The sequence below is a fragment of the Patiria miniata genome, unplaced genomic scaffold (genome assembly GCF_015706575.1).
Source record: "Patiria miniata isolate m_02_andy unplaced genomic scaffold, ASM1570657v1 HiC_scaffold_22, whole genome shotgun sequence".
Taxonomy (NCBI): domain Eukaryota; kingdom Metazoa; phylum Echinodermata; class Asteroidea; order Valvatida; family Asterinidae; genus Patiria; species Patiria miniata.
The window spans coordinates 18,501,950-18,527,623 of record NW_024037061.1 but is presented as its reverse complement, the minus strand read 5'-3'; the positions used below and the strand labels follow the sequence as shown (position 1 = coordinate 18,527,623).

The window sequence follows — 25,674 nt, the reverse complement described above, 5'->3', positions numbered from 1 at the left end:
AGGCTATCAGTGCTAAGCCATATGTATGAATTCAGAAACATTCCTTCTTTTCTTTTTTAAATCATCTCAACCATCATCCTCCATGTCTCAACAAAAGACAGCATTCACTGAGGCCCCGGTTTCAGTGCCAATTTGAAATATCAGCAGGCTCATCGAAAGTTCGTTGCCTTCTATAACTCTACGGTTGGTTAGGAATTAATTGAGCGTAAAGGCAACAGCGAGCGGTGTTACGCTCCAAATAAAAGCCTCTGCATCCAAGATGATCACGATCGATACTCGGTAATCTGTTGACTTCAGTAAATGATCTCACAACTGCATCGTTAAAACCGGATGAGTAAACTCATAGTACGGATGAAAAAAAAAGGGATATCGATTTAGGTCTGAGCGCTACAGATCTATAATATCAGATACCGGACATCTCCGGTGGAACTATTTCAAAACTACGGATGATCAGACCTTTTGGTAAAGATTTGGGGTGGGGAGGCTTCACTGTCGAGGAAGAAATGTAGGAATGCATGAAGCTCCCCGTGACTCCAGTTTGACGTCGCTTCCTTTTTTAGATTGCGAGGCTAGGATGGTGTAACACGGTCCTAATGGTCTCCATGATAAAAACGACGGCAGCAGCTAGCACAGGCAAATCTCCATTGGTGTAGGCATATTATATAGATCAAATAGATTAAAGCAAGCCCGCCCGAAATCCAAGAAGGACATCGATCGAAGTGATTACCAAAGTCTGCCCACGGGCGGAAGGAAAACCAATCCGCAATTAGTCTTGGCTCAATTCAAGACAGCTGGATTTGTATTTGTAAGTCGACGCATGTAGGCCTACTGTTACAAGTAATTATAGGCTACCAGGCCTCACGAGCTCGCATGATCTTGAAGACAGCGCGAGTGCAGTGTAGTGAAATATAGGGCCTATATTAGGCTAAAAATTTGCGCAGAAAGCGCTAACTTCCAAAAAGTCTATAATTAGACAGGATGTGATTCGTCTTGTGGATGGCAATCTGTAAACCGCAGCGCAGCTTGCGCTTGACAGACACTGGCTGCAAATTCGAGGATTAAATCCAACTCTGGTCTTTGACCAAGATTGATCCATAATTGGAGAACCCAGTCGTATATCATAGATTCCTTGGTATGGTTCTAATTCTCGGGTACAAGGGGCGTTGTGGCAGAGGTTAGAAGTGGGTAGGGATAATAATCGGACACAGACCAATCCGGGGACCACAAAGGGAAGCCATCATTGAGGTGGTACTCCAACCTCAACCGCATTCGAGTTCTTATATAGGACGAATGAATTAAGGCAGTCTTATTGGTTGAAGGAGCACCGTGTGCGCGTACGACCTCCACGCGAGTATTGAACCACTTTAAAGATGACTTTCATTGTGATCATCGGATTAGAGCCTATTATGGGACTGCCTATGGGTACTCGAGAAAGCAATACAGATTTGTATAAATGATTCGGAAAACCAGCCCCCCCCCCTTCGCAACTGTACCAAAAGACTTTCTGTCCTAGAATCTGTCTAATATCACAGTAGTCTCTCTTTTCTCGGATTCAGGAGCCATTACATAGAGAGCACCCCTGCTGTACCTCTTGAAAGCCTGCACCATGCTTTGAACAAGATCATTGTGTTGCGCTGCACCCCAAGCGTCGCGTGGGGTGGTCCGTCTTCTTCCTCTCATCAGTGCATCAACTTCACTGAATGATCACATCAGAAAACCCCGCGGGTCACTCAACTTTGCTGAATTGACGCCAATCAAAATTGGCAATGTGCCGAGAGGAACTACAGCGGATTAGCTCAGACTTGCCAAAATGCAGCACTGTCCGACATCCCGTGGTGGTACGACGAGTCACAATGGTTGCTTTAAGAACGCGTTAGCACCACACATCGCAAAGTTTGTCCACTAAAGAAGTTGCGGCGCTTTTCTTTCTTAAAGTTAAACCTAAATAACTTTTATCCCACAATCAGGCCATGCCCCACCAACCATTCCGTATTAATCGCAATTCATTCGTGGGGTTAAGAATCAATCGAGATTCTGAGACGCATGCAAACATCCAAAGATCTCGAGAAACCAAACGGAGGACATTATTCGGTGCAAAAGCAAGTTTACTTGCAAGCCTGGACCCAATTTCTTGGCTTTGCTTACATACAATCTCTGCCTACTGTAATATACATTTCTGTGCGTATACGGTTAGCCTAGCTATTTCACAGGTAAGCGAGGAATTTCAGCCTATGAGCATGCGTACATCCCGCAACTGATGATTCTGTGCTTACAAGGTTATATAGCACAATTTTTTTCTGCTAGCGCAGTGAGCATAGAATGAGAAACGTAAAAGCAGAATTATATAAGCATTCCCCATGCTCCATGGGCCTCTTAGCCTATTCGGCATTAGGCCTGTGGTACCGTGGTACTCTGCGGATTGGACGCAAGTTAAACAAATAAAACTAAACACAAACAAACGAACAAGCAAATGAAAGGTTACTCACCAATCCATCACAGTTGCTAATAGCAACGGAGGACCTCGGAATGTCATTGACACCGCCGGTGTAATAGCATAGGGTATTGGGTCGGTAGACGTCTTTCGAGCCGTCCTCGTTGTACCGTTCGACTCTCATCTTGGGCGAGACTAGGAAGCGGTTGCGCGTGACGTTTAACGTCAAACGTGCGCCAAACGCGTCGACCCGGAAGTGGTGGTTCTGCCTGAGGTCATCGTGGGGGTCACCTCCCACTATCCGATGTGATGTACTACGGGCGTGGCGCGAGGTGCGGCCGCCCGATTTCTGGTTAAGGAGCGTGTCTCTTTTGGCGCGCTCGTACACGTTCCGTTCCTCTTCTTTTGTCGTGGAGAGGTCATGGGTCACAAAGTTACCGTCCGATGTAGACCGGTAAGGTCTGACCAGTTCGTAATGTGACAGTTTGGAAATCAGGTGATCTGCATGTAATGTTAGGAAAGAAACCAATTAGGCTAGATGAACAAACGGTGCGTTTTTACCAAATTTTGGCCGGGGGGGGGGAGTGGGGCGGGGTATGTTTGTATATCAGGCGAGTGGTGCAATGCATAGACACTACGCATTATGTGCTTAAGTAGTTTTCGCAGTGTACCCTGAAAAAATAACGAACTTTATGTACTCACGATGTTTTGCCTGCAGTGGCACGTGACTTGGAATGCTTGCACAAGAGACCTGAAAACAATAACGGCAAAACTGAATTCAGAATGAACAGAAACAATACAAAATGTTCAATCCCTGAATCCTGACTGTACAATAGTAGCGTTTATAGCAATTTTAATTTGCGTATTAATAAAACCTAATCCGATTATCCGAATTCTAGATGAATTCTAAAAAAATAATTCTTTGAACGAAGAAATTCACTTTGGGCGGGATTTGAAAATGCGGCCGACTTGTTCTTATCAAAACAAACGTCGTCCCTGAAATGTGGCTTTGAATGTATTTAATTATTGAGGTGGATGTTATTGCAAATAGGCCAAAAACATGTCTTCAAGTTAAAGTGTGAATATGCATGGACCCAAATTAAAAACAGTTTGTATTATGTTCATTTGTAACCAACAGTGTTGTTGGCCCTATTAATTTCAACTCCACAAGAACTAGCAGAAAACACATGTGACATGACACGTATGCACGCCACGCATAATTAAGAGAACAGTGGTTCTCGGAAAACAAATGTTTATCTTGCACCGGTTCTTATGTCAAGTCTACCATGAAGACGGATAGCAGTTCTTCGAAACAGGCGCAAACAAAAGCTAATGTGCTTAAACTGCCGTGATTTCCGACTCATCGGTCTGTTGTTCGGTGTGCGTCATAAGGTTTCTCTGACACCGACAGCCTGGCAAGGATGTTTCGAGATTGACTTTCAACCTACATTCAATGATACAATAATCCTGACTGGAAATGTTCACATATAGCATGTCTGTGTTTGGGGTGGGATGGAGCCCCAGTGACAATCGCATTGGACAGATTTATAGGTTTTAAATAGCCATCGCAACGCACAAATCGGCTCACGAGTCAAAATGAGTTTCAAATTTTGATTTGAAGTACCCCACCACTGTTAACTATTCTCGCACACTGCATAACATAAAAACATTTTGGAAGACCGGACACTAAGAACAAACGTTTTTTTCCATAACTTTTTTTTCACAATACGTCACTGCAGGGAAAAATACTGGAAGTTGCTGTTGAGGAAAGCTATATTAGCTTTTAGGTACATCAGATATACCAGCTAACGATTAACAGTAATGCTTATTGATTAATGCTTGGGATGCTTACACGCCATACACGATATTGTATGTACTGTAATATACTTAAGCCGACACCGCACCTTGAAAAAAGTTCATTCTAAACAATGTTACCATGGAGCTAATTTCTCTACCAAATTAAGCGACTATGTCGAATTCATAATTGTACCAAATTAAATATTTTCAAATGCAAACTTAAATTATACTATGTAATTTGATATGTAATGTGCCTCTGCCACTGGACTTTGTATGCACGGTGATCCTACTCGTAGCCCACTATTAACATTATTAACATTATTTTTCATAACTTTTTCACAACTTTATTTACTGCTTAGAATTATACATGCGTGTAATTGTTTTTTTTGCTGTTATTATTCGTCTGTTTTGTGTAATGGCATGCCTGATACAAGCTTTGCTTCTAAGGTTTTGTCACCTATAGTGGCCTTTATATTTTGTTTCAATACTTACATTATGTTTTCGTTTCTGTCATAAAGAGGAAATAAATGTGATTTGAATTTGAAGTTTGAATTTGAATCTAACAATATTCCAACATTTGTCGCATGTATTCCAGCACTACTGAACAGCTCTGATAAATATGCGAAACAACGCGGTAGTAGTGTCACACTAGGTCATTGACCCCTCGTTGAACTGCTCAGCTCAATGATGTTATAAAGGGGCCTTGAAACTGAGGAAGCGTTGGAACATACATTTAGCGGCTACGGATATGACGTAATAATGCTCATCGCTCAGGATTCACTGAAACATACACTATCACCATGGCTGGAGATAAACATCAGTAAATAATATGTTCATGGCTCCCACTTACAAGTGCCGAACCTGGGTCATTTAAAGGCATATACATGTATGTATATTATGTACAACATATATCCGGTTCTTTTGAGAACCACACATACTCACAAAAGAGATGATTAATTCACATGGTGCTACCGCAAACTTATCTTGTCTTAGTATCTTTCCACCATGCAAACCTTCAAATCTCAACATGTAGGTTCATTTGCTAGCTATGTACTTTGTTCGTTTGCAATAATAACACCGTAATCAAAACCCAAAGAAAAAAATGTTTAAAACCTAACCTATTTTAGTTTCAGCTCCGTGGAAATTACACATTCGAGAAAACAGTGAAAAATCATGCACAGCATTTGTTTCGTCAATAACACTCTTCGAGTCTCTTGTAGGCCCTCTATCTAAGTTCCAATTAATTTAGGGCCTACTCGATTCGAAAACCCCCAGGCTATTACGGTACAATAGTGTGCGGCTTCATGCTTTACTTATACTTCGCTGTCAATTACATACAATACTTGGGGGGGGGGGGGGGGAACTTTCCCTCCCAATGTATGCCATGTTATAAGTCGCAACCTTTGGGTACGTGTCGACCGCTAAACTTCTCCAACACGTTAACCTTGTACGTGTACGAGTATAATTGCGTTTGAATTGCAAACAGACGGGCAAGTCAGTTACAATATCACCGAAGGCCATTTGAAATTGAAAAGCATGCAGTCGAGTGATAAAAAGACTTGTATATAGTCGATCTAGACTAGAAAGTCTGCAGCAGTTTAGCATTTTAGAACGAAATTACGTGATCTATATTCAAAAACATGTACTCCGTCAGTCAATAAAGGTTTGCCCATACTAGGTCCAGAAAAATAAACTTGATATATGAATCATTCTGTCAATTTGCCAAAGGTAACTGACTGTTTTCCCCCTTTTTTACCTACAGCGTGGTACGATGTACATGTACATGTAGGCCTACCGTACGATACACGTATAATCCTATCATCAATGTCAAGCGGCCAGGCTTGTTGTAGACAGTGATTAATGTTCTGCCCACATTCGTGGGTCGTGCCATGATAGCAATGTCACGTATGTAGGTCGACATGTTCGAAGACACCGGGGCGTCGTTATAGGGTCACCCATCGCAACTTCGTTGTCGGCTAATACTCCGATGGACGTGCAACAGTATGCCATGCGTCCCTATATGAACTACAAATGTAAATTCCTCTGTGTAGGCCCGTACACGTACGCCTTTCTAAAGTGATGGGAATACCACCCGAAAAAGTTGAACACGGGTTTACGTAGAAGAAAATGAACTTTCAGTTCTGAAACGGTGCCCTTTAATTTTTTCTGAGAGACTAATGCTCCAAAATAGATCGAGGATTCAGTCGCTGTGAGCCTTGTTCCACTCTGAAATTGATTGATCACGATTAGTACCGAGAAGTCATGTTTCATGACATATTCAGCCCAATATCCATTCATTCACAGCACTAGAGGAAGGAAAACAGAACCGGTAACATGTGATGCCAAATCACTGTAGAGTTACAATTACTATTTACTATCAGGCTCGAAACACATTAATTTCAAGCCTTTCTCCTAGTTACCAGGAATATAATGCGTAACGTAGTCTTGATAAGCCGGGTAAGAAAATAGCTTTGGTGTCGATTTCGCATGTTGTTTTGTAATACTCTGTAATCAGAACATCAACAGCGCCGAGTGCAAGGTAAATTCAGTCCTGTACGACCAATTCCTTGCAGAATTACACGTTACACTTATACACACAACCCTTACTATGGGTCCAAGCTCGATGCTATGAGCAATCGTTACTGTGGTAAACACTAGCTCCATGGGTGAACGTAAGATCTTTACTGAAGATCCCGACGAGGCCATGGATTTTGTAACTTACCTTCGTTCGAACATTTTCATCATGTAATAAAATAGCTACGACGATTGTAACTACAAAGAACTCCCGTCTGGTCCAGTGTGAAATAAGTCCCATAGCCATTGGGGAAATGTCTCTTATCGCTTGACGTTGTGTTGTCTTAATGATGTCAGGTTTTCTCGAATGCTGATAGCAGAAAAACTCTTGGATAGACGTTCAGTTTTGTCGAGTAGCACTAGCAGTTTTCTGTGTGGGTGCTCAATACACCATGTGCATGTGGGCGTAGTGCGTGGCGTATAGTGAATGAAGGGCAGATACCTTTGGGACTTGTTCAACGTCAAACTTTTCAATCAAGATCGTGATTTTGACGTGTTGGCAGTGACGTCGTCAGTACATGGAGGTAGGTCAGTGGTAGGCGGGAGAGACGTGTTATGGAAAATCTTGAGGGCGCAAATGCACATAGAATGCTTCAAGAATATACTTTACTAGCTTGCTGTGTGTTTTCTTCTGCGCGGGTGAGTCGTGTTTTAGGCTATCATCCCCTGCGGCAAATCGGGGCTCTTTTATCCACTTGAGGAACGGATTTTGGATGCTGTCATTATGATGGTATACGGGGAGATTATCTCGCCCACTTTGTCTGTTCGATGAAATTCCTCACGGACGTGATACGATCACCCGGGTTCATTAGCGGGTATCAACCGGTTTAGCGTACTATAGCTCCGGCCCGGCAGTATAAGCATATTATGTCACGTACCATACGTGGATGTCAAGGTGGGGCCGTATATCATAAGTCCGACGCCTCATAGGTCCGACGCCTCATAAGTCTTTATGAGGCATAATAAGTTTCTGATGTCCATTTGTCATTCCCTCTTAATTTTCCATTTTGTTTCATATATATTCTAACCTCTTGTTACCATGGAGAATGGCGTGTTCTCAAACAATTCATTGCGACGGTCACGGGTTGGATGTGCGCATGCCCAGAAAATATTCTGAAGTTTTTTTAACCAATTCGCGTATTCACTTGATCAAGTTGTATTAATAAAATAGAAATAGTAAAGCTATACAAAAAACGGCTGAGAGTTTGACAACGCAAGTTCATCATCCTTAGTCACCTGATATAGATAAGTTGATGCATGACGTCATCGTTTCAATTGACAGTTCATCTACATGTAGACAAAAACACTGGAGGCTGTGTTCGTGCAGTTTCAGCTTGGTCTGTCGGTGACATTAACCACGATTTCAGGAATTTTCGCAGAACCATGATCAAATTATTAGTATTAAAGGAAACGAAGAATTCTTACTGCCTTGTATACAGTATTTGTCATCATTGTGGTATTTGGGTGTGGAAACTGAGAATCAATGGGATTTGGTCATCTTTGTGCATGTCACACACTGCCATTATATTTCCAAGAACCAGCGGAGAAATACAAGGCTAAGTTTTAATTTATTGTTTTGACTTATTTTAAATCGGTCAAAAGGTTATCCCAGGCAGTTGGCAGGACACGATGTGAAGCACTTCGCTTGAAGTACGCCACCCGGGCTGTCCCTGCTTAATAATTGCAGGGCAGTGGTAGAGCAAAGTGAAGGGCCATTTACTGGCATCCGCGATTATCAAAAGAGGGCGCCATTTAATTCAACAACGAGTAGAGTGCGGGTGAAAGTTCACTCATTTTTTTTATGCAGAGTTAAACAGCCATACAACCGCGTGATTTTTATGTGTCAAATTCGGTGGAAGATCGTAGCGTCCCCATGACATAATATTTATGCTGGTGTTTTTGTCATTTATACTCGAAAAAAATAGGTTCGAGTCCCAGCGATCTCATACTTCTCCCTTAATACCGCAAAATGAAAGTCAAAGTATTCTCCTTTGAATTTGTTGTACCGATGTGCAGTCTTGTAGCAAATATAAGTTTGACGAAAACGCACTGGTGCGGCTGTAAAATCAGGTATCCATGGGATGCAGCCTCGCATTTTCTCCGTTCAGATACACGGATACTAAGGCCCAAAAAGTGTCCGGTTTCTGGTATGGAGCTTAATTGCCCCAAAAGTGGTGCGACGACGCGTTTTTTTTTTTTTTAAATTTTTCCCTTTAAATGTCGGCTGATGACTGTAAATGGTGCCTTACTAAATTTAGTGCAAAATGTATTGGAGCCCAGAGAGGCCGCATAAAGCTTATTCTCGGTCGTAACCCCACTTAAAAAAACACGTTAAAATTGTGCAGCAGTAGGATTCCAGTCAAACCAGTGAGGTTAGCGGTTTTGAGACATCATCTTGTTGGTTGTTGCCACACTGTGACAGGTCTCGATCAAAATGTCTAATTTGCCGGGAATTCCTCACAACAAGATACCCTAAAATAAAGTTTTAGCGAGTAAACACAGCGCAGGCTGACAGTCCACTGTACGGAGATTTACCTGCTGAAAGAAATTCAGGCCAGAAATATTTTGGCGTATACCAACTGTTTTGTACAAAAATTGGATCTATACGAACACCAAACTTGTTGGGAGCTGTTGCCACACTCTCCAGCTCTCGATCCATGCCAAATTTGCTGGAATTGCTCACACCAAGATACCAAAAAACTGAGATGTAGCAAGTAAACACATCTAGCTCTCGATACATGTCAAATTTGCCGGGAATCTTTTACAAAAATATGCCCTAACATCGAGATTTTGCAAGTAAATACAGCTCGGCTGATGGACCACATAGGGGTTAGGGTGGGGACGAGATATAGCAAATAAACACACCACGGAGTGAAGCCCGCTGACAGCTACTCCATGGCAATTTAGGCACAGAAACAAACTCAGACAAAATATTCTTGCTTATGTGACATTTTCTCTACGGACTTCAAACTTGTTGGAGATTGTTACCAGACTAACTAGCTCTCTATACACGTCAAGAAAATCAGGAATTTTTCATAACAAGTTACCGTCAAGACGAGATATATAAGGTAAACATACCACGGAGTGAGGTCCGCTGACAGCCTACTCTATGGCAATTTACACACAGAAACGAACTCAGACAAAATATTCTTGCTTATGTCACATTTTCTCCACGAGTATTGGGTCTACGGACTTCAAACTTGTTGGACAATGAAGCTAGACTAACTAGCTCTCCATACATGTCAAAAAAATCAGGAATTTTTCATAACAAGCTACCGTCAAGACGAATATAAAAGGTAAACGCACCACGGAGTGAGGCCCACTGACAGCCTACTCTAAGGCAATTTACACACAGAAACAAACTCGGGCAAAATATTTTTGCTTATGTCACATTTTCTCCACGAGTATTGGGCCTACTGACCTTAAACTTGTTGGACAATGTAGCCAGTGTAATTAGCTTTCCATATATGTCAAAAAAATCAGGAACTTTTCATAATAAGATATAAAAGGTAAACGCACCACGGAGTGAGGCTCGCTGACAGCCTACTCTATGGCAATTTACACACAGAAACAAACTCAGACAAAATATTCTTGCTTATGTCACATTTTCTCCACGAGTATTGGGCCTACGGACTTCAAACTTGTTGGACAATGTAGCCAGTCTAACTAGCTCTCCATATATGTCGAAAAAAGTCAGGAATTTTTCATAAGATACCGTCAAGACGAGATATAAAAGGTAAACATACCACGGAGTGAAGCAAGCCGACAGCCCACTCTATGGCAATTAACACACAGAAACAAACTCAAACTAAATATTCTTGCTTACGTCACATTTTCTCCACAAATATTGGGTCTACGGACTTCAAAATTTTTGGACGTTGTAGCCAGTCTAACAAACTCTCCATATATGTCCAAAAAATCAGGAACTTATAATTAGACACCGTCAAAAGGAGATATAAAAGAGAAACATACCACGGAGTGAAGCTCGCTGACAGCATACTCTATGGCAATTTACACACAGAAACAAACTCGGACAAAATATTTTTGCTCATGTCACATTTTCTCCACGAGTATTGGGCCTACGGACTTCAAACTTGTTGGACAATGTAGCCAGTGTAATTAGCTATCCATATATGTCAAAAAATAGGAATTTTTCATAATAAGATACCGTCAAGACGAGATATAAAAGGTAAAAGCACCACGGAGTGAGGCCTGCTGACAGCATACTCTATGGAATTTACACACAGAAACAAACTCGGACAAAATATTCTTGCTCATGTCTCATTTTCTCCACGAGTATTGGGCCTACGGACCTTAAACTTGTTGGACAATGTAGCCAGTGTAATTAGCTTTCCATATATGTCAAAAAAATCAGGAACTTTTCATAATAAGATACCGTCAAGACGAGATATAAAAGGTAAAAGCACCACGGAGTGAGGCCTGCTGACAGCCTACTCTATGGCAATTTACACACAGAAACAAACTCAGACAAAATATTCTTGCTTATGTCACATTTTCTCCACGAGTATTGGGTCTACGGACTTCAAACTTGTTGGACAATGAAGCTAGACTAACTAGCTCTCCATATATGTCCAAAAAATCAGAAATTTTTTATAATAAGACACCGTCAAAAGGAGATATAAAAGGTAAACATACCACGGAGTGAAGCTCGCTGACAGCATACTCTATGGCAATTTACACACAGAAACAAACTCGGACAAAATATTCTTGCTCATATCACATTTTCTCCACGAGTATTGGGCCTAAGGACTTCAAACTTGTTGGACAATGTAGCCAGTGTAATTAGCTTTCCATACATGTCAAAGAAATTAGGAATTTTTCATAACAAGATACCGTCAAGACGAGATATAAAAGGTAAACATACCACGGAGTGAAGGCCGCTGACAGCCTACTCTATGGCAATTTACACACAGAAACGAACTCAGACAAAATATTCTTGCTTATGTCACATTTTCTCCACGAGTATTGGGCCTACGGACTTCAAACTTGTTGGACAATGTAGCCAGTCTAACAAACTCTCCATATATGTCCAAAAAATCAGAAATTTTTTATAATAAGACACCGTCAAAAGGAGATATAAAAGGTAAACATACCACGGAGTGAAGCTCGCTGACAGCATACTCTATGGCAATTTACACACAGAAACAAACTCGGACAAAATATTCTTGCTTATGTCACATTTTCTCCACGAGTATTGGGTCTACGGACTTCAAACTTGTTGGACAATGAAGCTAGACTAACTAGCTCTCCATATATGTCAAAAAAATCAGGAATTTTTTATAACAAGCTACCGTCAAGACGAGATATAAAAGGTAAACGCACCACGGAGTGAGGCCCGCTGACAGCCTACTCTATGGCAATTTACACACAGAAACAAACTCGGGCAAAATATTCTTGCTTATGTCACATTTTCTCCACGAATATTGGGTCTACGGACTTCAAAATAATTGGACGTTGTAGCCAGTCTAACAAACTCTCCATATATGTCAAAAAAATCAGGAATTTTTTATAATAAGATACCGTCAAGACGAGATATTAAAGGTAAACATACCACGGAGTGAAGCTCGCTGACAGCATACTCTATTGCAATTTACACACAGAAACAAACTCGGACAAAATATTCTTGCTCATGTCTCATTTTCTCCACGAGTATTGGGCCTACTGACCTTAAACTTGTTGGACAATGTAGCCAGTGTAATAGCTCTCAATACATGTCAAAAAAATCAGGAATTTTTCATAATAAGATACCGTCAAGACGAGATATAAAAGGTAAAAGCAACACGGAGTGAGGCCTGCTGACAGCCTACTCTATGGCAATTTACACACAGAAACAAACTCAGACAAAATATTCTTGCTTATGTCACATTTTCTCCACGAGTATTGGGCCTACGGACTTCAAACTTGTTGGACAATGAAGCCAGACTAACTAGCTCTCCAAACATGTCAAAGAAATTAGGAATTTTTTATAACAAGATACCGTCGAGACGAGATATAAAAGGTAAACATACCACGGAGTGAAGGCCGCTGCCAGCCTACTCTATGGCAATTTACACACAGAAACGAACTCAGACAAAATATTCTTGCTTATGTCACATTTTCTCCACGAGTATTGGGTCTACGGACTTCAAACTTGTTGGACAATGAAGCCAGACTAACTAGCTCTCCATATATGTCAAAAAAATCAGGAATTTTTTATAATAAGACACCGTCAAAACGAGATATAAAAGGTAAACATACCACGGAGTGAAGCTCGCTGACAGCATACTCTATGGCAATTTACACACAGAAATAAACTAGGACAAAATATTCTTGCTCATGTCACATTTTCTCCACGAGTATTGGGCCTACGGACTTCAAACTTGTTGGACAATGTAGCCAGTCTGACTAGCTCTCCATACATGTCAAAGAAATTAGGAATTTTTTCATAACAAGATACCGTCAAGACGAGATATAAAAGGTAAACATACCACGGAGTTAAGCCCGCCGACAGCCCACTCTATGGCAATTAACACACAGAAACAAACTCAAACAAAATATTCTTGCTTACGTCACATTTTCTCCACGAATATTGGGTCTACGGACTTCAAACTTTTTGGACGTTGTAGCCAGTCTAACAAATTCTCCATATATGTCCAAAAAATCAGGAATTTTTTATAACAAGACACCGTCAAAACGAGATATGAAAGGTAAACATACCACGGAGTGAAGCTCGCTGACAGCATACTCTATGGCAATTACACACAGAAACAAACTCGGACAAAATATTCTTGCTTATGTCACATTTTCTCCACGAGTATTGGGTCTACGGACTTCAAACTTGTTGGACAATGAAGCTAGACTAACTAGCTCTCCATACATGTCCAAAAAATCAGGAATTTTTTATAACAAGCTACCGTCAAGACGAGATATAAAAGGTAAACGCACCACGGAGTGAGGCCCGCTGACAGTCTACTCTATGGCAATTTACACACAGAAACAAACTCGGGCAAAATATTCTTGCTTATGTCACATTTTCTCCACGAATATTGGGTCTACGGACTTCAAACTTTTTGGACGTTGTAGCCAGTCTAACAAATTCTCCATATATGTCAAAAAAATCAGGAATTTTTTATAATAAGATACCGTCAAGACGAGATATAAAAGGTAAACATACCACGGATTGAAGCTCGCTGACAGCATACTCTATTGGAATTTACACACAGAAACAAACTCGGACAAAATATTCTTGCTCATGTCTCATTTTCTCCACGAGTATTGGGCCTACGGACCTTAAACTTGTTGGACAATGTAGCCAGTGTAATTAGCTTTTCATATATGTCAAAAAAATCAGGAATTTTTCATAATAAGATACCGTCAAGACGAGATATAAAAGGTAAAAGCACCACGGAGTGAGGCCTGCTGACAGCCTACTCTATGGCAATTTACACACAGAAACGAACTCAGACAAAATATTCTTGCTTATGTCACATTTTCTCCACGAGTTTTGGGTCTACGGACTTCAAACTTGTTGGACAATGAAGCCAGACTAACTAGGTTTCCATACATGTCAAAGAAATTAGGAATTTTTCATGACAAGGTACCGTCGAGACGAGATATAAAAGGTAAACATACCACGGAGTAAAGGCCGCTGAGAGCCTACTCTATGGCAATTTACACACAGAAACGAACTCAGACAAAATATTCTTGCTTATGTCACATTTTCTCCACGAGTATTGGGTCTACGGACTTCAAACTTGTTGGACAATGAAGCTAGACTAACTAGCTCTCCATACATGTCAAAAAAATCAGGAATTTTTCATAACAAGCTACCGTCAAGACGAGATATAAAAGGTAAACGCACCACGGAGTGAGGCCCGCTGACAGCTTACTCTATGGCAATTTACACACAGAAACAAACTCAGACAAAATATTCTTGCTTACGTCACATTTTCTCCACGAATATTGGGTCTACGGACTTCAAACTTTTTGGACGTTGTAGCCAGTCTAACAAATTCTCCATATATGTCAAAAAATCAGGAATTTTTTATAACAAGACACCGTCAAAACGAGATATAAAAGGTAAACATACCACGGAGTGAAGCTCGCTGACAGCATACTCTATGGCAATTTACACACAGAAACAAACTCGGACAAAATATTCTTGCTTATGTCACATTTTCTCCACGAGTATTGGGTCTACGGACTTCAAACTTGTTGGACAATGAAGCTAGACTAACTAGCTCTCCATATATGTCCAAAAATCAGGAATTTTTATAACAAGCTACCGTCAAGACGAGATATAAAAGGTAAACGCACCACGGAGTGAGGCCCGCTGACAGTCTACTCTATGGCAATTTACACACAGAAACAAACTCGGGCAAAATATTCTTGCTTATGTCACATTTTCTCCACGAATATTGGGTCTACGGACTTCAAAATGTTGGACGTTGTAGCCAGTCTAACAAACTCTCCATATATGTCCAAAAAATCAGGAATTTTTTATAATAAGATACCGTCAAGACGAGATATAAAAGGTAAACATACCACGGATTGAAGCTCGCTGACAGCATACTCTATGGCAATTTACACACAGAAACAAACTCGGACAAAATATTCTTGCTCATGTCACATTTTCTCCACGAGTATTGGGTCTACGGACCTTAAACTTGTTGGACAATGTAGCCAGTGTAATTAGCTTTCATATATGTCAAAAAAATCAGGAATTTTTCATAATAAGATACCGTCAAGACGAGATATAAAAGGTAAAAGCACCACGGAGTAAGGCCTGCTGACAGCCTACTCTATGGCAATTTACACACAGAAACGAACTCAGACAAAATATTCTTGCTTATGTCACATTTTCTCCACGAGTTTTGGGTCTACGGACTTCAAACTTGTTGGACAATGAAGCCAGACTAACTAGCTTTCCATACATGTCAAAAAATTAGGAATTTTTCATAACAAGATACCGTCAAGACGAGATATAAAAGGTAAACATACCACGGAGTAAAGGCCGCTGAGAGCCTACTCTATGGCAATTTACACACAGAAACGAACTCAGACAAAATATTCTTGCTTATGTCACATTTTCTCCACGAGTATTGGGTCTACGGACTTCAAACTTGTTGGACAATGAAGCTAGACTAACTAGCTCTCCATACATGTCAAAAAAATCAGGAATTTTTCATAACAAGCTACCGTCAAGACGAGATATAAAAGGTAAACGCACCACGGAGTGAGGCCCGCTGACAGCTTACTCTATGGCAATTTACACACAGAAACAAACTCGGGCAAAATATTCTTGCTTATGTCACATTTTCTCCACGAGTATTGGGCCTACGGACTTCAAACTTGTTGGACAATGTAGCCAGTCTAACTAGCTCTCCATATATGTCCAAAAAATCAGGAATTTTTCATAAGATACCGTCAAGACGAGATATAAAAGGTAAACGCACCACGGAGTGAAGCCCGCCGACAGCCCACTCTATGGCAATTTACACACAGAAACAAACTCAACAAAATATTCTTGCTTACGTCACATTTTCTCCACGAATATTGGGTCTACGGACTTCAAACTTTTGGACAATGTAGCCAGTCTAACAAACTCTTCATATATGTCCAAAAAATCAGGATTTTTTTATAATTAGACACCGTCAAAAGGAGATATAAAAGGTAAACATACCACGGAGTGAAGCTCTCTGACAGCATACTCTATGGCAATTTACACACAGAAACAAACTCGGACAAAATATTCTTGCTCATGTCACATTTTCTCCACGAGTATTGGGCCTACGGACTTCAAACTTGTTGGACAATGTAGCCAGTGTAATTAGCTTTCCATATATGTCAAAAAAATCAGGAATTTTTATAATAAGATACCGTCAAGACGAGATATAAAAGGTAAAAGCACCACGGAGTGAGGCCTGCTGACAGCCTACTCTATGGCAATTTACACACAGAAACAAACTCAGACAAAATATTCTTGCTTATGTCACATTTTCTCCACGAGTTTTGGGTCTACGGACTTCAAACTTGTTGGACAATGAAGCCAGACTAACTAGCTCTCCATACATGTCAAAGAAATTAGGAATTTTTCATAACAAGATACCGTCAAGACGAGATATAAAAGGTAAACATACCACGGAGTGAAGGCTGCTGACAGCCTACTCTATGGCAATTTACACACAGAAACGAACTCAGACAAAATATTCTTGCTCATGTCACATTTTCTCCACGAGTATTGGGTCTACGGACTTCAAACTTGTTGGACAATGAAGCCAGACTAACTAGCTCTCCATACATGTCAAAGAAATTAGGAATTTTTCATAACAAGATACCGTCAAGACGAGATATAAAAGGTAAACGCACCACGGAGTGAGGCCCGCTGACAGCCTACTCTATGGCAATTTACACACAGAAACAAACTCAGACAAAATATTCTTGCTTATGTCACATTTTCTCCACGAGTATTGGGCCTACGGACTTCAAACTTGTTGGACAATGTAGCCAGTCTAACTAGCTCTCCATATATGTCCAAAAATCAGGAATTTTTCATAAGATACCGTCAAGACGAGATATAAAAGGTAAACGCACCACGGAGTGAAGCCCGCTGACAGCCTACTCTATGGCAATTTACACACAGAAACAAACTCAAACAAAATATTCTTGCTTATGTCACATTTTCTCCACGAGTATTGGGTCTACGGACTTCAAACTTGTTGGACAATGTAGCCAGTCTAACAAGCTCTCCATATATGTCCAAAAAATCAGGAATTTTTTATAATAAGATACCGTCAAGACGAGATATAAAAGGTAAACATACCACGGAGTGAAGCTCGCTGACAGCATACTCTATGGCAATTTACACACAGAAACAAACTCGGACAAAATATTCTTGCTCATGTCACATTTTCTCCACGAGTATTGCCTACGGACTTCAAACTTGTTGGACAATGTAGCCAGTGTAATTAGCTTTCCATATATGTCAAAAAAATCAGGAATTTTTCATAATAAGATACCGTCAAGACGAGATATAAAAGGTAAAAGCACCACGGAGTGAGGCCTGCTGACAGCCTACTCTATGGCAATTTACACACAGAAACAAACTCAGACAAAATATTCTTGCTTATGTCACATTTTCTCCACGAGTTTGGGTCTACGGACTTCAAACTTGTTGGACAATGAAGCCAGACTAACTAGCTCTCCATACATGTCAAAGAAATTAGGAATTTTTTTATAACAAGATACCGTCAAGACGAGATATAAAAGGTAAACATACCACGGAGTGAAGGCCGCTGACAGCCTACTCTATGGCAATTTACACACAGAAACAAACTCAGACAAAAATTCTTGCTTATGTCACATTTTCTCCACGAGTATTGGGTCCTACGGACTTCAAACTTGTTGGACAATGTAGCCAGTCTAACTAGCTCTCCATATATGTCCAAAAAAGTCAGGAATTTTTCATAAGATACCGTCAAGACGAGATATAAAGGTAAACATACCACGGAGTGAAGCCGCCGACAGCCCACTCTATGGCAATTAACACACAGAAACAAACTCAAAAATATTCTTGCTTATGTCACATTTTCCACGAGTAATTGGGTCTACGGACTTCAAACTTTTTGGACAATGTAGCCAGTCTAAAAACTCTTCATATATGTCCAAAAAATCAGGAATTTTTTATAATAAGATACCGTCAAAGAGATATAAAAAAGGTAAACATACCACGGAGTGAAGCTCGCTGACAGCATACTCTATGGCAATTTACACACAGAAACAAACTCGAACAAAATATTCTTGCTCATGTCACATTTTCTCCACGAGTATTGGGTCTACGGACTTCAAACTTGTTGGACAATGAAGCCAGACTAACTAGCTCTCCATACATGTCAAAGAATTAGGAATTTTTCATAACAAGATACCGTCAAGACGAGATATAAAAGGTAAACATACCACGGAGTGAAGGCCGCTGACAGCCTACTCTATGGCAATTTACACACAGAAACGAACTCAGACAAAATATTCTTGCTTATGTCACATTTTCTCCACGAGTATTGGGTCTACGGACTTCAAACTTGTTGGACAATGAAGCCAGTCTAACTAGCTCTCCATATATGTCAAAAAATTCAGGATTTTTTTAATAAGATACCGTCAAACGAGATATAAAAGGTAAACGCACCACGGAGTGAAGCCCGCTGACAGCCTACTCTATGGCAATTTACACACAGAAACAAACTCGGACAAAATATTCTTGCTTATGTCACATTTTCTCCACGAGTATTGGGTCTACGGACTTCAAACTTGTTGGACAATGTAGCCAGTCTAACTAGCTCTCCATATATGTCCAAAAAATCAGGAATTTTTTTTAATAAGATACCGTCAAGACGAGATATAAAAGGTAAACATACCACGGAGTGAAGCCGCTGACAGCCTACTCTATGGCAATTTACACACAGAAACAAACTCGACAAAATATTCTTGCTTATGTCACATTTTCTCCACGAGTATTGGGCCTACGGACTTCAAACTTGTTGGACAATGAAGCCAGACTAACTAGCTCTCCATATATAAAAGGTAAACATACTCAGGAGCAAGCTCGCTGACAGCATACTCTATGGCAATTTACACACAGAAACAAACTCGGACAAAATATTCTTGCTTATGTCACATTTTCTCCACGAGTATTGGGCCTACGGACTTCAAACTTGTTGGACAATGTAGCCAGTGTAATTAGCTTTCCATATATGTCAAAAAATCAGGAATTTTTTATAATAAGATACCGTCAAGACGAGATATAAAAGGTAAAAGCCACGGAGTGAGGCCTGCTGACAGCCTACTCTATGGCAATTTACACACAGAAACAAACTCAGACAAAATATTCTTGCTTATGTCACATTTTCTCCACGAGTATTGGGTCTACGGACTTCAAACTTGTTGGACAATGAAGCCAGACTAACTAGCTCTCCATATATGTCCAAAAAATCAGGAATTTTTCATAACAAGATACCGTCAAGACGAGATATAAAAGGTAAACATACCACGGAGTGAAGCTCGCTGACAGCCTACTCTATGGCAATTTACACACAGAAACAAACTCAGAAAAATATTCTTGCTTATGTCACATTTTCTCCACGAGTATTGGGTCTACGGACTTCAAACTTGTTGGACAATGAAGCCAGACTAACTAGCTCTCCATACATGTCAAAAAAATCAGGAATTTTTCATAACAAGATACCGTCAAGACGAGATATAAAAGGTAAACATACCACGGAGTGAGGCCCGCTGACAGCCTACTCTATGGCAATTTACACACAGAAACAAACTCAGACAAAATATTCTTGCTTATGTCACATTTTCTCCACGAGTATTGGGTCTACGGACTTCAAAATGTTGGACAATGTAGCCAGTCTAACAAGCTCTCCATATATGTCCAAAAAATCAGGAATTTTTTTATAATAAGATACCGTCAAGACGAGATATAAAAGGTAAACATACCACGGAGTGAAGCTCGCTGACAGCCTACTCTATGGCAATTTACACACAGAAACAAACTCAGACAAAATATTCTTGCTTATGTCACATTTTCTCCACGAGTATTGGGCCTACGGACTTCAAACTTGTTGGACAATGAGCCAGACTAACTAGCTCTCCATACATGTCAAAAAAAATCAGGAATTTTTCATAACAAGATACCGTCAAGACGAGATATAAAAGGTAAACATACCACGGAGTGAAGCTCGCTGACAGCCTACTCTATGGCAATTTACACACAGAAACAACTCAGACAAAATATTCTTGCTTATGTCACATTTTCTCCACGAGTATTGGGTCTACGGACTTCAAACTTGTTGGACAATGAAGCCAGACTAACTAGCTCTCCATATATGTCCAAAAAAATCAGGAATTTTTTATAATAAGATACCGTCAAGACGAGATATAAAAGGTAAACATACCACGGAGTGAAGCCGCTGACAGCCTACTCTATGGCAATTTACACACAGAAACAAACTCAGACAAAATATTCTTGCTTATGTCACATTTTCTCCACGAGTATTGGGTCTACGGACTTCAAACTTGTTGGACAATGAAGCTAGACTAACTAGCTCTCCATATATGTCCAAAAAATCAGGAATTTTTCATAACAAGCTACCGTCAAGACGAGATATAAAAGGTAAACATACCACGGAGTGAGGCCCGCTGACAGCCTACTCTATGGCAATTTACACACAGAAACAAACTCATCGGACAAAATATTCTTGCTTATGTCACATTTTCTCCACGAGTATTGGGTCTACGGACTTCAAACTGTTGGACAATGTAGCCAGTCTAACTAGCTCTCCATATATGTCCAAAAAATCAGGAATTTTTTTATAATAAGACACCGTCAAAACGAGATATAAAAGGTAAACATACCACGGAGTGAAGCTCGCTGACAGCATACTCTATGGCAATTTACACACAGAAACAAACTCGGACAAAATATTCTTGCTTATGTCACATTTTCTCCACGAGTATTGGGTTGGGTCTACGGACTTCAAACTTGTTGGACAATGTAGCCAGTCTAACTAGCTCTCCATATATGTCAAAAATTAGGAATTTTTCATAACAAGATACCGTCAAGACGAGATATAAAAGGTAAACATACCACGGAGTGAAGCCGCTGACAGCCTACTCTATGGCAATTTACACACAGAAACAAACTCAGACAAAATATTCTTGCTTATGTCACATTTTCTCCACGAGTATTGGGCCTACGGACTTCAAACTTGTTGGACAATGAAGCCAGTGTAACTAGCTTTCCATACATGTCAAAGAAATTAGGAATTTTTCATAACAAGATACCGTCAAGACGAGATATAAAAGGTAAACATACCACGGAGTGAAGGCCGCTGACAGCCTACTCTATGGCAATTTACACACAGAAACGAACTCAGACACAATATTCTTGCTTATGTCACATTTTCTCCACGAGTATTGGGTCTACGGACTTCAAACTTGTTGGACAATGAAGCCAGACTAACTAGCTCTCCATACATGTCAAAAAAATCAGGAATTTTTCATATAAGATACCGTCAAGACGAGATATAAAAGGTAAACATACCACGGAGTGAAGCCCGCTGACAGCCTACTCTATGGCAATTTACACACAGAAACAAACTCGGACAAAATATTCTTGCTTATGTCACATTTTCTCCACGAGTATTGGGTCTACGGACTTCAAAATTTTGGACAATGTAGCCAGTCTAACAAACTCTCCATATATGTCCAAAAAATCAGGAATTTTTCATAAGATACCGTCAAGACGAGATATAAAAGGTAAACGCACCACGGAGTGAGGCCCGCTGACAGCCTACTCTATGGCAATTTACACACAGAAACAAACTCGGACAAAATATTCTTGCTTATGTCACATTTTCTCCACGAGTATTGGGTCTACGGACTTCAAACTTGTTGGACAATGAGCCAGCCTAACTAGCTCTCCATACATGTCAAAAAAATCAGGAATTTTTCATAATAAGATACCGTCAAGACGAGATATAAAAGGTAAACGCACCACGGAGTGAGGCCCGCTGACAGCCTACTCTATGGCAATTTACACACAGAAACAAACTCGGACAAAATATTCTTGCTTATGTCACATTTTCTCCACGAGTATTGGGTCTACGGACTTCAAATTGTTGGACACAATGAAGCCAGACTAACTAGCTCTCCATATATGTCAAAAAATCAGGAATTTTTCATAATAAGATACCGTCAAGACGAGATATAAAAGGTAACATACCACGGAGTGAAGCCCGCTGACAGCCTACTCTATGGCAATTTACACACAGAAACAAACTCGGACAAAATATTCTTGCTTATGTCACATTTTCTCCACGAGTATTGGGTCTACGGACTTCAAAATTGTTGGACAATGTAGCCAGTCTAACTAGCTTTCCATATATGTCCAAAAAATCAGGAATTTTTTATAATAAGATACCGTCAAGACGAGATATAAAAGGTAAACATACCACGGAGTGAAGCTCGCTGACAGCATACTCTATGGCAATTTACACACAGAAACAAACTCGGACAAAATATTCTTGCTTATGTCACATTTTCTCCACGAGTATTGGGTCTACGGACTTCAAACTTGTTGGACAATGTAGCCAGACTAACTAGCTCTCCATATATGTCAAAAAATCAGGAATTTTTTATAATAAGATACCGTCAAGACGAGATATAAAAGGTAAAAGCACCACGGAGTGAGGCCTGCTGACAGCCTACTCTATGGCAATTAACACACAGAAACAAACTCAGACAAAATATTCTTGCTTATGTCACATTTTCTCCACGAGTATTGGGCTACGGACTTCAACTTGTTGGACAATGTAGCCAGTCTAACTAACTCTCCATATATGTCCAAAAAATCAGGAATTTTTAATATAATTACCGTCAAGACGAGATATAAAAGGTAAACATACCACGGAGTGAGGCCCGCTGACAGCCTACTCTATGGCAATTTACACACAGAAACAAACTCAGACAAAATATTCTTGCTTATGTCACATTTTCTCCACGAGTATTGGGTCTACGGACTTCAAAATGTTGGACAATTGTAGCCAGTCTAACTAGCTCTCCATACATGTCCAAAAAATCAGGATTTTTTTATAATAAGATACCGTCAAAACGAGATATAAAAGGTAAACATACCACGGAGTGAAGCTCGCTGACAGCATACTCTATGGCAATTTACACACAGAAACAAACTCGGACAAAATATTCTTGCTTATGTCACATTTTCTCCACGAGTATTGGGTCCTACGGACTTCAAACTGTTGGACAATGTAGCCAGTCTAACTAGCTCTCCATATATGTCCAAAAAATCAGGAATTTTTTTATAATAAGATACCGTCAAGACGAGATATAAAAGGTAAACACCACGGAGTGAGGCCGCTGACAGCCTACTCTATGGCAATTAACACACAGAAACAAACTCAGACAAAATATTCTTGCTTATGTCACATTTTCTCCACGAGTATTGGGTCTACGGACTTCAAACTTGTTGGACAATGTAGCCAGTCTAACAAACTCTCCATATATGTCCAAAAAATCAGGAATTTTTTATAATAAGATACCGTCAAGACGAGATATAAAAGGTAAACACCACGGAGTGAGGCCCGCTGACAGCCTACTCTATGGCAATTTACACACAGAAACAAACTCGGACAAAATATTCTTGCTTATGTCACATTTTCTCCACGAGTATTGGGTCTACGGACTTCAAATTGTTGGACGTTGTAGCCAGTCTAACAAACTTTCCATATATGTCCAAAAAATCAGGATTTTTTTATAATAAGACACCGTCAAAACGAGATATAAAGGTAAACATACCACGGAGTGAAGGCCGCTGACAGCCTACTCTATGGCAATTTACACACAGAAACAAACTCGACAAAATATTCTTGCTTATGTCACATTTTCTCCACGAGTATTGGGTCTACGGACTTCAAAATGTTGGACAATGTAGCCAGTCTAATAACTAACTCTCCATATATGTCCAAAAAATCAGGAATTTTTTTATAATAACACCGTCAAAGACGAGATATAAAAGGTAAACATACCACGGAGTGAAGCTCGCTGACAGCATACTCTATGGCAATTTACACACAGAAACAACTCGGACAAAATATTCTTGCTCATGTCACATTTTCTCCACGAGTATTGGGCCTACGGACTTCAAACTTGTTGGACAATGTAGCCAGTGTAATAGCTTTCCATATATGTCAAAAAATCAGGAATTTTTTCATAATAATACCGTCAAGACGAGATATAAAAGGTAAAAGCACCACGGAGTGAGGCCTGCTGACAGCCTACTCTATGGCAATTTACACACAGAAACAAACTCAGAGACAAAATATTCTTGCTTATGTCACATTTTCTCCACGAGTTTTGGGTCTACGGACTTCAAACTTGTTGGACAATGAAGCCAGACTAACTAGCTCTCCATACATGTCAAAGAAATTAGGAATTTTTCATAACAAGATACCGTCAAGACGAGATATAAAAGGTAAACATACCACGGAGTGAAGGCCGCTGACAGCCTACTCTATGGCAATTTACACACAGAAACGAACTCAGACAAAATATTCTTGCTTATGTCACATTTTCTCCACGAGTATTGGGCCTACGGACTTCAAACTTGTTGGACAATGTAGCCAGTGTAACTAGCTCTCCATATATGTCCAAAAAATCAGGAATTTTTATAATAAGATACCGTCAAGACGAGATATAAAAGGTAAAAGCACCACGGAGTGAGGCCGCTGACAGCCTACTCTATGGCAATTTACACACAGAAACAAACTCAGACAAAATATTCTTGCTTATGTCACATTTTCTCCACGAGTATTGGGTCTACGGACTTCAAAATTGTTGGACAATGTAGCCAGTCTAACTAGCTCTCCATATATGTCAAAAAAATCAGGAATTTTTCATAACAAGATACCGTCAAGACGAGATATAAAAGGTAAAGCACCACCACGGAGTGAGGCCTGCTGACAGCCTACTCTATGGCAATTTACACACAGAAACAAACTCAGACAAAATATTCTTGCTTATGTCACATTTTCTCCACGAGTATTGGGTCTACGGACTTCAAACTTGTTGGACAATGTAGCCAGACTAACTAGCTCTCCATATATGTCCAAAAAATCAGGAATTTTTTATAATAAGATACCGTCAAGACGAGATATAAAAGGTAAACATACCACGGAGTGAAGCTCGCTGACAGCATACTCTATGGCAATTTACACACAGAAACAAACTCGGACAAAATATTCTTGCTTATGTCACATTTTCTCCACGAGTATTGGGTCTACGGACTTCAAACT

The 25,674-nt window shown here is 40.1% G+C and overlaps 1 protein-coding gene across 3 annotated transcripts in view; it reads right to left on the bottom strand.

Moving 5' to 3' along the window:
• LOC119730405 (A disintegrin and metalloproteinase with thrombospondin motifs 3-like) overlaps nucleotides 1-7,641 on the bottom strand; it is a 47,486-nt gene extending 39,845 nt beyond the window's left edge. For 2 of the 3 annotated variants that reach the window (XM_038203280.1, XM_038203281.1), the window contains exons 1-3: nucleotides 6,951-7,641; nucleotides 3,134-3,182; nucleotides 2,487-2,932 (exon numbers count right to left, since the gene is read on the bottom strand). In XM_038203280.1, coding sequence (XP_038059208.1) covers nucleotides 2,487-2,932; nucleotides 3,134-3,182; nucleotides 6,951-7,049 — 594 coding nt within the window. In that variant the 5' untranslated portion in view covers nucleotides 7,050-7,641. The remainder of the gene's footprint in view (nucleotides 1-2,486; nucleotides 2,933-3,133; nucleotides 3,183-6,950) is intronic. The other variant, XM_038203282.1, reaches the window with a different exon arrangement.
• Nucleotides 7,642-25,674: the final 18,033 nt, after the last annotated feature.